General features: G+C 43.8%; 2 protein-coding genes across 6 annotated transcripts in view; both read right to left on the minus strand.

Moving 5' to 3' along the window:
* Rbcn-3B (WD repeat-containing protein Rbcn-3B) overlaps positions 1-6,410 on the minus strand; it is a 169,444-nt gene extending 163,034 nt beyond the window's left edge. For both annotated transcript variants that reach the window (XM_037423573.2, XM_037423571.2), the window contains exons 1-2: positions 6,275-6,410; positions 2,892-3,088 (exon numbers count right to left, since the gene is read on the minus strand). In XM_037423573.2, the coding sequence (XP_037279470.1) occupies positions 2,892-3,053 (162 nt within the window). In that variant the 5' untranslated portion in view covers positions 3,054-3,088; positions 6,275-6,410. The remainder of the gene's footprint in view (positions 1-2,891; positions 3,089-6,274) is intronic.
* A 2,234-nt stretch (positions 6,411-8,644) lies between these two features.
* Positions 8,645-14,927, minus strand: part of LOC119172948 (cytoplasmic dynein 2 intermediate chain 1) — a 97,282-nt gene continuing 90,999 nt past the window's right edge. For all 4 annotated transcript variants that reach the window (XM_075893853.1, XM_075893852.1, XM_075893856.1 and 1 more), the window contains one exon: positions 8,645-8,890. In XM_075893853.1, the coding sequence (XP_075749968.1) occupies positions 8,838-8,890 (53 nt within the window). In that variant the 3' untranslated portion in view covers positions 8,645-8,837. The remainder of the gene's footprint in view (positions 8,891-14,927) is intronic.

Below are 14,927 nucleotides of genomic sequence, written 5' to 3' on the forward strand. Positions count from 1 at the left end.
GACACTCTCGCAAAAAGTCTATGCCAAGTATAATTATGTGCGTTGATTGAGCCAGTACTGTGAATTCCGTCTTGAATGTTTTACCGGCAACACTAACAGACACAGCGCAGACACCGACTCGATGCAAGAACGCGCCACTCAGTACCCGAAAAGTGGAAGGTTTGTCCCAATGAAACAACCTTGCGGCCAAGTCGTTGCTTAAAACTAAACTCATCACAGAAACACTAGCGCCAGTATCTATCAATTCCATCGTGGGAACATCGTCAACAGGTACATGGGCCTTCTTCTGAAGCATCGAAACTGGTGGAGGCATACTTTAATGAAAATCGGTACGGTGGCTTTAAGCTGCGCACAGGCCCGGGCGAATCACTCCGGTTGTTCAGCTGATGGGCGTGCCGCTCGTCATTTGGGTTGGGGGCCAGGAGGTGTAGTCATGCCATTGGCTTCGGCGTACAAACATCGTGACTCTCTGTGGCAATGTCGAACATTGATGACGTCGAATTGGGCAAAATCGGCGATATGTCCACTAACACTGCACTGGTAGCAGACGAGCCATTCACGAGCCACAGAGAAGGTCACTGGATGTTGAGGGTACGCGACGCTCTGTTCCCACCGAGACACAAAGGAGGCGGATGGCCGGTGTAGCCGTTATGACTGCAGGGAGCATAAGGTGGCTCTACAGAAGAACACGGTGGTGAAGCCCATAGCTGAGGACCGTGGTTGGGATAGCTGCACTCGTTGAAACTCGCAGAATTAATGCTTGTGGATGGTGTATCGCACGGGGGTTCTCAGGCATTCACAGGTACAGAAACCTGGCGACGAAGTTCCTCGCATACAATGAGGCAAATCGTTGAAGAAAGGTCTGCAGGCAAGGAGTCGTGGCACACATCAACAGTGATGACCGTCATGACATTGGCCAGGCGTCCAAACTTCGTAGTAATTCGGCGAGTTTTTAAAGCCTCAAACGTTCGGCAGTGCACGATCACATTGGCCCCAGAATCAAGACTTTCCTTGCCAATGAGAATGTGGTAGACGTATTCCACAATTTCTTTGAGAATGTGGCCCACCTTGTCTTCTTCCATCATGTTGGCATCCACACACTTGCACAATTTTAGTACCTCTGCAATGTACATTCTGCAAGTCTCACCACAAGCTTGAGCTCTCTGCGAGAACATTTTCTCTGCGCATTTCTTCTTCGTCGCAGGGTTGCCAAAGCACTTCTTAATCTCCTCCATGAATTGGTCTCATGTTGTCAAGGTGTCCTCGTGAATCTCGATCCGTACTAAAGCACTAAAGTTGAGAAATAGACCCACGTGGGACAACTGGCTTGGGGCATTCCAGCCATTGGCTCGGCTCACCCGTTGATAGTGGTTGAGCCATTCTTCAACGTCATCGCCAGGTTTCCCTGTGAATGTGCGTGGCTCTCAGAAGTGGAAAAATGGCACCCTCGCGGTCAGCTGCCGGATGTCACCGTACAAGTTCATCTCTTGAGATAGTGGTGGCAAGCCTACTAGTCGACGGCTGAGGTGAAGCTCGTGCTCTTGCGGTTCCCTTGTTGGCAGACGGCTGCCCTCCACTCTCGCTTGACCATAGCTGGCTTATCCTCCCACCAGATCTGTGATGATGGAACGCATTCATTTACACAATGGAATGATTGCGAGAGGTACAGCTCAGCACTAGCAACAGGAGGAGACCAAGCTGCTCGTGGGCCAGTCCCGCTTCGACTTTGTCCTCTTCATGCGCCCATCGAGGTTGTTTCAATATAATTATGAGGCACACCGTAGAGGAGAACTCTGCATCAATTCTGACTACCTGCGGTTCTGAACGTGCACATAAATGCAAGTACCAATGTGACCTCATCAAAATGCAGCCGCAGTACACTAAAAATAACCCGCGACCTTGAGCGCAGTCGTGTGGCACCTACCTGCTATGCTACCACAGCAAAGAAAACAGAATAGCCAATCAAGCAGTGTAAGTAATGAAAGTAAATGCACGTTCTTGAAGTGGAGTGCAGCTAGCTTCTATTAGTTTTAACCACAAAAGAGAGCTACATGAGCATTTGCAGCATGTCTCCCAATCAAAGCACAGCTGACATGGTCAGATATTGAACGAGGAACTTATGCAGTGAACAGCCACCATTCTTGAATTAGTTTTGCATTGTACTGCCTTGCAATCATGTCATTAATGAAAACACAAAAACATTCCTGGACACTACAACTGATTCAAGCCAGGAAGGTTCCCAATGAGGATGTGTCAATTATCGAGTTACTACACCACTTTGGTTCTGCTCTGAACCTTGCCTTGTTTTCATCCCTGAAGCAACAGGTTCTTGCCTCTCTGACCAAAGGATATTCAACCTCCAATCCCACAATTTAAGCCACCACTTTTGCTCGAATGGTAGATTTTAAAAAGTTAATTCTGCCATTTAGACACAATTAGGGTTTAGTATGTTTCTTTTTAGTAACAGTGGTGATAGTATTCAGCTTTCTTGAACTACTTAGTGGCGGCGTTTCAATGTAGTCCTAACAGCTTCGTTTCAATGATGACAAGTTGAAGACACCCGAAAAATGGTTATGTGGCAGTACCCCAAATCATAAGCGCAGCAAAAGGTTGTATGTTAACCAAACAGGCATATGTCTGAGTGATCTACTAAGGGAGCATTACCTCTGCACGCTTTGCAATGCCACCATGTGGGAGCAATACTTTACGTGCATTGCAATACTAAGAAGTAGGGGCAATAAAATAGTTTGCAAACTCTCGGATGTGCACTTTCCGATAAGGAAAGCTGTCACGTGTGTCTGTCACACATCACATGACATCTTACTGTGAAGCACCAAGTAAAAACATAACTGCCTTCCCTGCAGTGACAAGGGAAGCACACAAAGGCCTACCTTGGCTCCGTCCACAATGTCCCAGACGCATATCTGGCCGTCCTTACAGCCCGTGACGATCATCTTCTGGTCCTTCGTGATGAACACGGACGACATGCAGTGGGTGGGGGCAATCTTGCCCCACAGCGTCATGGGTACCACCAGCTGGCTTGAGATGGTCATGGTGGTGCCGTGCCGATCACCGGGATGGTGAGACACTGTAAAGTCAGCAAGACGGCCTATCATTCTACATTGACTCAGTAAGAATCGCCGTTCCATCACTCTCTACTCATGAGGTCATATGTCATGAGTAATATCTCCGTTTCAAAACAATGAAGCAAAGCGGGCACAATGGCTATGAATACAGTTGTACTTTTTATAATGAATATGGATATAACCACATTTCGGTTGTAATGAAGTAAACGAAGAATCGTGTTGCCATTTGTACCGTTTTACGGATGTACACTTATAACGAACTTTCTGACATAAGCCATTGTCATGTCAGGTGCAACTTCATTATCGTGAGGCTATAATGGGGTAAATGAGATCTGGTTCATAGCCCCAGTACTAATACCTTAATCTAGATGAGTTTTTTCATCATCACAGTGATCTTTAAACATCACAGGAACTGAAGACAAAAGTACGAGGATGGAATACAGTGCCTGTGGTATTGTTTTCATGTTATTTGTCTCTTCTCCAGTTCCCTAAATATGTCAGGACACACAAGCGCAGCTGCCTCCCTAGCTCAATTAGCATTAAATTAATGAATTGTGTGTTACAGTAATGCTCTTGGCTTAGTTTACATTATCAGAGGGGCATCTTTCATGACATCAAATTTATTTACTAATTATTCATGCCTGTCATAAATAGACAAACAGAAATGAGAGCCATACTGGATCATACAGACAATCTTACGTCAAAATTTACCCCATACTAAAAAAGCAATTGATGCTTCTTTAGAGCCTGTTGAACTATAACAGAAGCTTACCATTATATTTAAACTTTTCTCCAATATTACTAGTGAAAATTGGGTTCTGCTTGCATCACTCAATTGTTGATTCAGCCAATTCCCAAAACACCAATACAAATTTATTGCCTCAAATGCATAGTAAACAGTTGCACCATTTCATTCTATCAAGTTCTGCAGCAATACATATACTGTGACTTGAGCATTCCTATACCAACATTCCTTTCCTGGGTGCCTCAAATTGACATGACATAGAAAGATCTTTCCAGAAGAATTGGCATTTTAAATGGACTAAGGTACTACGTTCCTACAAATAGTAAGCTGAAAATTTACTATGCTCCCATGCCTTCACGACTAGCGTACTGTTGCTTGGTGTGGCCAACGATGACTGTCCCAAACCTTCTCTTCTAGTGCAATAAAAGTGTACAATCGCTAAAATTCTACTCTACAAAAGTACTCGACCATATTTTAAAAGCTACAAAATATTGCCTATCAAACAGTTATACAGACACAAGCTATGTCTAGAGATACTACGCCACTATAAGATAAACACATCTCTATTCTTGGATACATGTTATGCAAAACAATCCCTGCACGAACTACATGGGAGCTTAATATAAAGCCTAGGTTGCGCATGAACTACGGTAATGAGCGGTTAACTTCGTGGACACCCGACATCCTACTTCCTCTAATGGAGGATTGATTGAAATAACTTTATTGTAATGTTCGATGGAACATCTAGATTATTTTAAAAATAACAGGGGCACTCCTAACTGAAGAAAGTGGCGATTTTCTTTAAAATCTTGAAATCCTGAACGTCTTTTTTTATGATGACGAATTTATACTCTGTCCCATATTTTCCTATGTTCTCACACAGTAAAATTTGCCATCATGAACCCAAGCTCCTACACTAGTAAATTGATGTCTGGTACTTTTTTTTTACGTCTTGTTTGTCATGACATTGTGGTTGTTTATTACATTACTGTTTATTAGGTTTTATTCAGTATATAATTGCTCTTTCTCTTACAATTTTGTTTAATAATCCTTTACTGGTTTCACCTCTAGAGCATAAGTGTGCCCAAGTCAAGTTGTTTCTTTTTTGCATTAACTCGTTTATGAGTACTCACTTCTTGGTATCCCACCACTGTAATGAGGGCTGTACTTATATTTTTGTGCAGTTAACTCACATCAAAGTCAAGATGTTTTTTAATTATTTTTTTCCTTCAGAGTTCCCTTCCTGCACACATTTGTTGTGTTGCCAGCACTCTAATGACAGCTGTGTTTATATTTCCGTGCACTCTACTTCTGTCTAATCTTCAAAACCATGTAGAAAAATATGTGCCATTGCATTCTGTGCTAATAATACTAGCTGGTGTGTTGCTTTTGCTTTGCTGCTAAGGTGGTACGAGCTAGTCAAGCGATTACTCAGCTTCATGTTCCGCAAGCCAATTGTTACAATTTCGCCTTGAAACAACCAAACGAATAAACCAGCTTACAACTGCAGTGCTAAATTGTCATCAATTGGCAATTGCTTGATCTCTGTACGCCATGACAGTGATCAAGTGTTTTGCGATGAGGCAATTTTTACAGGTGATGCAAGCTGAAAGACATTCATCTTTTTACTTTCCAAACATCACTATTACGAAATGGTACTATTGCTATTGACATTAACGCTTCACAGTGAATTACCTACGATATAAGCGCCACGGTCAGCGTAAGCAAGCAAGCAAATAAACCTCTTGAGATATTTTGAATAATAAAACACGCTCGCATGGAAGCTGCGCTGATTACTCCTGTGAACACAGTTCGAAGGGTACCACCCGCGGTCAAAATTGGGCTGAAATCGAACAGTGTTTAACTTCTACGTGGGCTAAACAATGCGACCCATCAGACTGCGTTCACTGAAAATTTGGAGTACGACACCTTAAAAAAAGGGGGCGGGGCACGTAAATACAGAACTGGCTCTTACTGCGTGCACGGCGTCGACGCAGTGATGGTAGCGTATCGCCAGTGACGTCTACTTAAAACGGCTTACTATTAGCGCGTTATTGTAAACCATCACTCGCTCACACTCCATCACTCCAAATATACGGCCGAAACGTACCGATACCAAAGCCGGCGCGGCTGACGTTTAGTTTCAACTGAAAGCTCAATCACCCTGTGAACCGCGTGAACGCAATCAGCGTATGAGCGACAGTTCCCTCGTGGACTTTATCAATAGGGAAGGCTGCTAGACACACGAAACCACTCGTAAATGGTGTGAGAGCGTGATTAACAAAGTTAACAACACGACGGCGATCGCAATCGAATGGAGCATCGAACGATAATACAAGGCTCTGGCCCCCCTTAGGACTATCGCATCCAGGCCACCGGCGTTCACGGGCGTGATTTACGCATTTTATCGCGGTTTAAGATAAAGTACAGGATGAATCCTCACCTGGTTTTTAGCAAGTAGCAGACATTCTCTGGGAAGGCTTTTGCTCGCTAACGCGGAAAACTTCTTCTGCAGGTCCAGTGTTGCCAGCGGCTTTCCATTCGTGCAATCTCATGGGCCGTATTCAACCGCAGTTACCATCATTGCAACAGTGTCATTTGAAAAACTTCTTGTTATCCCACAAAAATTATTACTTTCATCTAGCAGTAAAACTTTTTGAATTAATTACTAGTTATTTATGTAGTGTTATTGTGAACGCAAGAGTTTCGGAAATTTTTGGCGCTGCGGCGCTCTCGTCACATCTTGTTTTAAAAAAAGCGGTATTATTTAAACCATATTTTTACTGCTCCACAAATGTTTTCTAATAAATAAAGCTTTCTATTTCTCTAGAGTGGGCTTCAAAACGCACCATTGAAAGGCACTGAAACTGGCTTTGACTTTTCATCTTTAATATTATATTCAGTATCTAACAAATAGAATCTAATAGAATAGTAGAATAGGCAATAAATTGTCATCTTGAGCAAATGAAACCAATGTGGAGACAGTCCTAGATATCGATCAATAAGGAATTATTCGTATACTTGCAGTGTGTATTTCGATTGCAGACGAAGGCATTTTTAATAATTAGTTGCTAACCGCCACGGTGGTGAAGTGCTTATAGTATTCGACTGCTCACCCAGAGCTCCATTGGTATAATCCAGGCCGTGGAGACCACATTTTGACAGCGGCGAGATGCTAGACGCCTGTGCAAGTTGGACTATTAGTTTCCGGAACCCTGCGACACTTGCTTGCGGTTTGTCAGAGTGTCCAGGCAGTAAAGTGCCCGGCAATAAAGGTACAGCCAGAATTGCTTCTTCTGCTTTCTTTTTTCTTCGAGGAAGAGGAGGATGGGGTGCGGGATTGAGGAAAGTTGGAAGTCCGGTTTTCCTATAAGCATGCTCGTGCAGTGTTTGTGGGCGCGTATATGTCCCTAAAATGCGAACAGTTAGGAATAAGAGTTAATGGAGAGTACCTTAGTAACCTGCGTTTCGCCGATGATTGCATTGCTGAGTAACTCAGGGGACGAATTGCAACTCATGATTACGGAGTTAGACAAGGAAAGCAGAAAGGTAGGTCTTAAAATTAATCTGCAGAAAACGAAAGTAATGTACAACAACCTCTGAAGAGAGCAGCGCTTCAAGATAGGTAATAGTGCACTTGAAGTTGTAGAAGACTATGTGTACTTAGGACAGGTAATGACCGTGGAGCCGAACCACGAGATTGAAGTAACCAGAAGAATAAGAATGGGGTGGAGCACATTTGACAAGCACTCTCAAATCATGACAGGTAGATTGTTACTATCCCTAGAGGAAGGTATATAACAGGTGTATCTTGTCGGTACTTAGCTACGTAGCAGAAACCTGGAGACTTACAAAGAAGGTTCAGCCTAAATTGAGGACGACACAGCGAGCAATTGAAAGGAAAATGGTTGGTGTAACCTTAAGAGACAAGAAGAGAGTATAGTGGATTATAGAACAAACCGGGGTTAAGGATATCATAGTTGAAATGAAGAAGAGGAAATGGGCCGGGCATGTAGCGCATAGGCAGGGTAACCGCGGGTCATTAAGGGTAGCTGATTGGATTTCCAAAATAAGGCAAGCGGGTTAGGGGGAGACAGAAGGTTAGGTGGGAAGATAAGATTATGAAGTCTGTGGATGTAAACTGGCAGCAGCAAGCACAGAGCCGAGTTGACTGGCGTACCATGGGAGAGGCCTTTGTTCTGCAGTGGACCTAGTCAGAATAATGATGATGACGACGATGATGATGATGATATGTACACATGCAAAATATTGTAAATTCGAGGTGGTTATAGAGTGTTCACTGCCCTCCAAACCACCCCTCGGGCTTCGCCACTGCCACACGACAACAAAAACAACAAAATGATAAAAAACAACAAAATGAAGGCAAGTATTGGGAAGAGTTACGCCTCCTGAAAAGCACAGAAATGCTCGTTTTCTTGTTTTTTTTTTTTTTGCTGCCTTCCCACTGCACACTTTTTATGTGACTTTTGCAGGTCCTGTTCAGTTCTTTTTAAAACCTCTTTTGTCCTATGTATACAATTGTAGTTCTTAAAGTGCATACTCAGGCAGTGTCGTAGGCTACAAATCAAGTAGTAATGAATGTGAAATTTGAACGGTCCTGAAAATTCTCGCTATCAGCGTGTCGTCATCCACAGCGCAGCGTGTTGCAATGCTGCCACTTCTATCGCAGCGGGCGCTCATGCTTACCCTCTTTCGTTGCCACAATTCGCCGCTAACTCCATCGATATTCCTTTAGCAGTACTTGTGAAATGAATAATCGCGTATACAGAAGATAGTGTGAAATCCCGCGAGCTCAGGATCTCATCTACACCTTTATTTTCTTTTTTTTATCATAAGGCTCATCAAAATACACTTTTTGGTGGTATCTCGACCGGACAGTGCCAACGTAACAAACCAGTGCGTTGAAGCTGAAAACATGTTTTATTAATTCCTACAGGGTCAGTAGCTTCTCCTGGATCTGCTCGCGACTCGGCTGGTGGCTGCTGTCAGAGGGATCCATGAGATGCACCTGCACTACACCATCGTCCATGGCCAACGCCTGCAATGAGATACAACATATGTTGCTCAACTGATACAGAATCAACGCGCCAAGGACGCATATGACTGTAGTGCCAGGCTCAAGCGTCGGCATTTATGTATGGGGCATGGAACATTAGAGCCTTATCGCTGTGGTCGCATAAGTTCCGAAATAGGCTTGATCATTCGAATCCTGCGCGTAATCACAGCAGAATCAAACTGAACAACCACGAAGCTTCCCATGCGTAGTGATGTGGTGTGCGCCGAAAATTCAGTCTTTGTGCGTGTAACCAGAACATACAAAAAATAAAGCACTAAACACGTGTGGTATACAAAAAACATGGGTGAACCAGCGTAGCAGCTACATGAAAAATCTACCGCCGTCATGACCACCGCAATGGACGTCATCAATTTGTGACCACTCCATGGCCTATCTATGCCCGCTGCACTGAAAAAGGTCTCTGGCTCTACCAGCGACCTTAACCAGTAGCCGTATTTTTGACAAGCAGCTTGTATGCCTTCAGATTTTCTGCTTTTGTCACACAGTATAATACTCTGTCGTTTTAGATTGCTCATATTCTCTTCTCACGTAGCACCCTCTCTTGCCAGGAATTTTTGAACAGTTATGCAGTATCCGTTGTCGCCTAGCATACATTCGGTAACCCAACCAAGCATCGCTTATATACACAATGCGCACTGTACTGAGTGCCCTGCTTTACTTTTTGTCTTACGCAGTTAACTACGACAATGGCCGTTTTATTTTTCATACTGCTGCCTCCGTGGCTCTAAACACCTTAATTGTATCTCAAGTGCACCTGGAGGTCGGATCATATACACATACTATTTATTGTTTCACTGCTCGTTACGCAGTCCCTAACTTTTATCTGGCATGTTCGTTAACCTTCGTGTTCCTGCTGGCTATGTCAGACCGAGAGAATTAAAGCGTCGCGGTGAAAGTCACTAGCTGAGCTATACTATACTTGACTTGCATTCATCTTTAAAAGTTGCCAGTCATGCCACGTCGTGTCGTTCCCGCTGTCACATCTTTTTGTCGCGCTGTGTATATGTCTTGAAGAGCAATGCTGGAAGTAGCTCGGCGTGCTCTCTATCGCCAACTTCCACGTTATTGAAAGGAACACTAAAGTTAAACAATCAGTCAAATTAGATCGATAGTGTGTACTTATCAGAGTACTACTTTGGTAACTAATTTTGTTGGTTCCCCACAATCGATCTATCAATAGACAATAAATGAAGGTCAGACTTCCACATTTCATTTTTACACCAAAATTTCCGCGCGTGACGTCAGGAATTTCAAAGCACATTTTTTGTATTTGGTGACATTGGTTCAAGGAAATTTCTTGAGATGTATTATGTAAAGTCTTATGTTCTTATGCATTTTCAGTACTCCTAAGTGGATAATGCCCTTCATTTTTACTAATTAGTAACTACGTAGGATCTATAGCAGACGCCATCAACATCTGTGACGTCACGCTCATCAAGCGTTTTCCAGCGGTAGGCGTGGTGATATTGGTATTGTGAAAGAGTAATTCACTAATACATGTAAAATATATTTTTGTTTCTTTAGTGTTCCTTTAAGCATCTAATGCTCCTTTTTACTGTTTTTGAGGGCATGGTATGGTCATGTCGAGAAGACGATGTCCTAAACCATTGTCACTGCATGTTGGCAGCCCACATAAACCATGACTTTCAGGTAGGGGTCAATGATGGGTGTCAGCAGGATTTTGTCTAGAGGGTGCGAAGCGAGGCTGCATCACGGTGGAGGTGTCGGGAAGCGTTGGGATTGCTTGGCTGAAGGAAAAGTGCTGGGGTTGCTTTGCTGCAAGTGCCATATTTTGAGTCAACTACTCGCTCTCTTTTAATAGAATCGCTAGGAGTCATTGTTCGTGGGACTGCCATTATATTGAATGCCGTCGTCTGAGCACCGCTACCAGTAATTATAGCGCTTTTTTATAGTATTAGGAGGAAGTTGGTAGAACAAATCAACCCTAATAACGCGTACCATTGTCATGCATAAGTTCATGACAAGCTGGCTTCTCCACACGTATGCTCTTGCTGCGGCAAAGCCAGCTTTGAAAAACAAGTGGTGATAGAGAATAAGGGCTCTTCATAGAAAAGCAGTCAACGTATGCTCCTTTAGCGGGTTGTAGTGATAGACGGGGTGAAATTGTATTGAAAATGATGTGGGCACACCAATCATTAAAAAAGCGACAGCTTGCCGCAAAGGCGAAGCAATGAACGCGATGGCAACCAATTGGAAGGTCACGCGCAGAATGGCAAGCAGATCGAAACGTGCCCCGCGTTTCTCACGCACAAATGACGCAAGAAACGTATTCACAGGTACAGATGAACGCGAATAAGCGTCTCAGTTGTTACTACGCTGTGTTTGAAAAGCGCGCCCTTTTCGCAAACGGAGACTGTGTAACGATTACAGTGACCATTGTGCGCCCGGTAACTACAACAGAATCGTTTTAGTGAAAACCCAAGGCGTACGATTGTCCCCACCACGAGATAAGCGAGCGCACGTGAGAGCGTCCCCTCTCCGCGGGGCAAAGAACGCGCGGGATCGTCACGACACGCGCCGCCGCGTCGTGACGATCTGGCGACGCGCGCTCATTGCACCCTCTCGCTGGTAATGCTGAAAACACGATAGTAGTTCCCCCGAGATGCTCTTCGCAGGCGGTAAGTGGTATATATAAATGGCTTGCCGTTTGAACATTCCAGAAGGTCATCCTTCGTGCCTCAGTGGCTGGTGCCTCGCACTCCAAATTCAGAGGACGGAGATTCGATTCCGCGAGTCGTTTTCTGGATAGTTTTTCTTTCTTACTTATATATATATATATATATATATATATATATATATATATATATATATATATATATATATATATATATATATATATATATATATATATATATATATATATATATATATATAGAAAGAGAGAGAGAGAGAGAGACAGATAGATAGATAGATAGATAGATAGAGACGCCGTAGTGAAGGACTCCGGAAATTTTGACCACCTGGGGATCTTTAACGTGATACGGGGAACGATGACGACGCCGGCAGCAAAATACAGCCGGGAGTGTTCATATAATTGCTATCGCCAAAAAATATGCAGGTCTTGTAGTGCCAAAATGAACACACACACACACACACACACACACACACACACACACACACACACACACACACACACACACACACACACACACACACACACACACACACACACACACACACACACACACCACACTTTCTTAAGGATGACTGCCAGTTGGGCGTGTTGGTAATGGTTCATGATGAGACAAGCGCAAAAAATGCGCTTGTCACACTTTCTTGCTGAAGAGTCACAGTTTGAAGATAGAGCCAGCGGATCCGATGTATGAAAGCAAGTTTGGGGCCATTAGTTGTTTGGATGATCAAAGATAGCTTGTCCTTATACAGCGTGAACTCGTGGTGTGGCCACTGAGGTACATATGACTATTAAGAACGAACTTGTCTTAGTGGAGCCTTCCGTGCATGAGGGCCGTCGTAGATCATAAAAGGGAACGTGCCACAGAAAGTGGGTTACCACTCCCACTCCACGCACCAGCTCCATGCAACGCCATTTTCACCTCATTCAGCCCCACTGCACGCCACCGGCAGCTTTGCTCCTTCATCAATGTCCACCAAGTGCAGCAGGTGGAATTGTTTACATTTATGCAGGGTTTAGTCCCGCAGAGGTGTGGCCGAGAACAATGGCCAAACTCACTTTAAATAATAACGTGCCCAGCTATAGGATGATTTATTGATGTCGATTTCAGCGCATTGAAAGAGCTCCAAAGAGTGAAAGGAAAATTGATTCTGCAGCATTGTCACTAGTACAAATGGGTGCGTGCAAAACAAAAGGCTGAGGCACCACGGCAACGGAAGCAAAGACGCGATCTGACGCAATGTATCGGTGATTGACGTATGATTTAACACGAGTGTGGGGTCTTTGGCGCGCATCAGGCACGGTCGAGGTGTGCGTGCAGCAGAAAACGATTTGAAAGCCACGCGAGCAGCAGTTGTGCCCGTTCAACGTCATTCGGCTGATATTTTACCATCTACAGAGTAAGGGAAAGCCGTAATGACTATACGCCAGCGCTCTGGCGCTCATTTCCGATTGCGTGCACCGAGGGTCGCCATTTCGATCATTCTGTTTCATTTGTCACTACCTTCAAAAAGCCTGAACGATAATAAGTTCTCTTGTTTAGACAAATGTTGCAAAAAAATAAATAAAGCGCGAAGAGAACGAAAGCGTGAAACAAGAGTCTTAATGCCCACCCAGCCAATTTTGCTCTAGCAATGATTGAAAACCTGTGACAGATCACAACTGCCACCATACTCGAATCCAGCTAGCAATACCATAGGCGTGTCGAAGTTTCAGTTCCTGAGCGCAACCATGGCGTACTCAGGAATTTTGTTCGAAGGAGCTTGGGGGGGGGGGGGAGGTATGTGTAAAACCGCTAACTTTGGGATCTCGTGGTCGATACGACGGCATTTAAATACTTCAGTATCACCCGGACTGTTTAAGCCGGAAAAATATTTTGGGGGGTGTCGGAACCTTCTCATCATCCCTCTAGTTACGCTCCTGAGCGTGACCTGAAATCGCACGTGTCTCGGAATGCTTCCTCTCGCTCTTTTGATTAATTTGCAGAGACATTATGTATTTTTCTGTGATCACGTTGCCTTTTTGCACCAAACTTTGGTTGTCACACGCTCGTCCAATAGTATAGCGGTCGACCACTTCTCATTTCCGGTGAACTGTGCGTATCGAAAAGACGTTAAGGGCTTGATAAACTCGCCCTGTTGAGCCGTTCAATTTTGGTTACCACTCTGATTACCGTAAATCAGAAATTCAAAAGCAATGTATTTTTACATGCATAAATCCTTTACTTTCCCATGTTCGTATTTTAACTAAGATTTGGAAACGACCTGTAAATCGGTAAACTATTTCATATATTTAAATATTCATCCTGATTCGCATCTAGCAACTTGCATTTAATTTAATGACACGAGTGCCGCAAATATTAACCCCTTAATTCTTCCTTGTTTTTATTTCTAATTGACTTTTCGCGCTGACTTTCATTCGGGCGTAGAACATTGAATTTGAGTTTTAAATAATTTGTATTTAGAATAATTGATTGAATTGTGTAAAAACGCCTCTTCAGGCAATGTGCAAACGCTGATCTAACCGGAAAAGAGAGCAAGCGCGAGTCTCATGTTACCTAATCATTTCGTTTCCTGCACACTAACGCCGACCACTTGTCTCATTTATCTCATCTTCCGCCTTTTCCAGATGTTAACGGGGCCCTTGAACACTGTTTCAAGTAACCGTGGAATAAATTCACTGGAAGAGGTTATTGACTCACAAATTCAACGCCACAAAAATTTTAAGAATCTGTCCAGTGTGAATGAAGTTGCAAAGATTTGTCGCATGTTGCAATTGCGTTCTCTCTTTTGTCGTCCCGCCCGTGTACTCAAATTTGGGTGCACGTTAAAGAAGTACAGATGGTCAAAATTTCCGGAGCCCTCCACTACGGCGTCTCTCATCAAATGGTGGTCTTGGGACCTTAAACCCCACAAATCAATCAATCTTTTATCGTCCCGACGAAAGCGCTGGAAGCTAAGCAGGGAGGGATAGCAGGGGCAAAGAAACTACGTCACGTGCACTTAGTGACCTTGAGCACTTGTTTCTTTTTTTTATTGGAATGCGCAGATTTTTCTGTGTGATCGCAGGTGCATGTGTGGACAAGTCGCGGCTTCCTGCGACGATCTCTGTAACAACCGAGCATGCTTTGTTCAGATGGGTTTTCTACGAGTGATTTTTGAGCGTCTTCCGTGATTTGTCCAGAGAAGAGAAACCAATTTTTAGCTGTCTTTTATAATTTATTATGAATTCCAGGCCGCGTGATGCGCTATGATATTTGGATCACGTGTTGTCAGGAGCCTCTACTACAGATCGGCATTGTTTTCTGACCTTGCTCAAAAAGTGTTCTAGGGCCCCTTTAACATC

This window comes from Rhipicephalus microplus, chromosome 4 (genome assembly GCF_043290135.1).
Source record: "Rhipicephalus microplus isolate Deutch F79 chromosome 4, USDA_Rmic, whole genome shotgun sequence".
Lineage (NCBI taxonomy): Eukaryota > Metazoa > Arthropoda > Arachnida > Ixodida > Ixodidae > Rhipicephalus > Rhipicephalus microplus.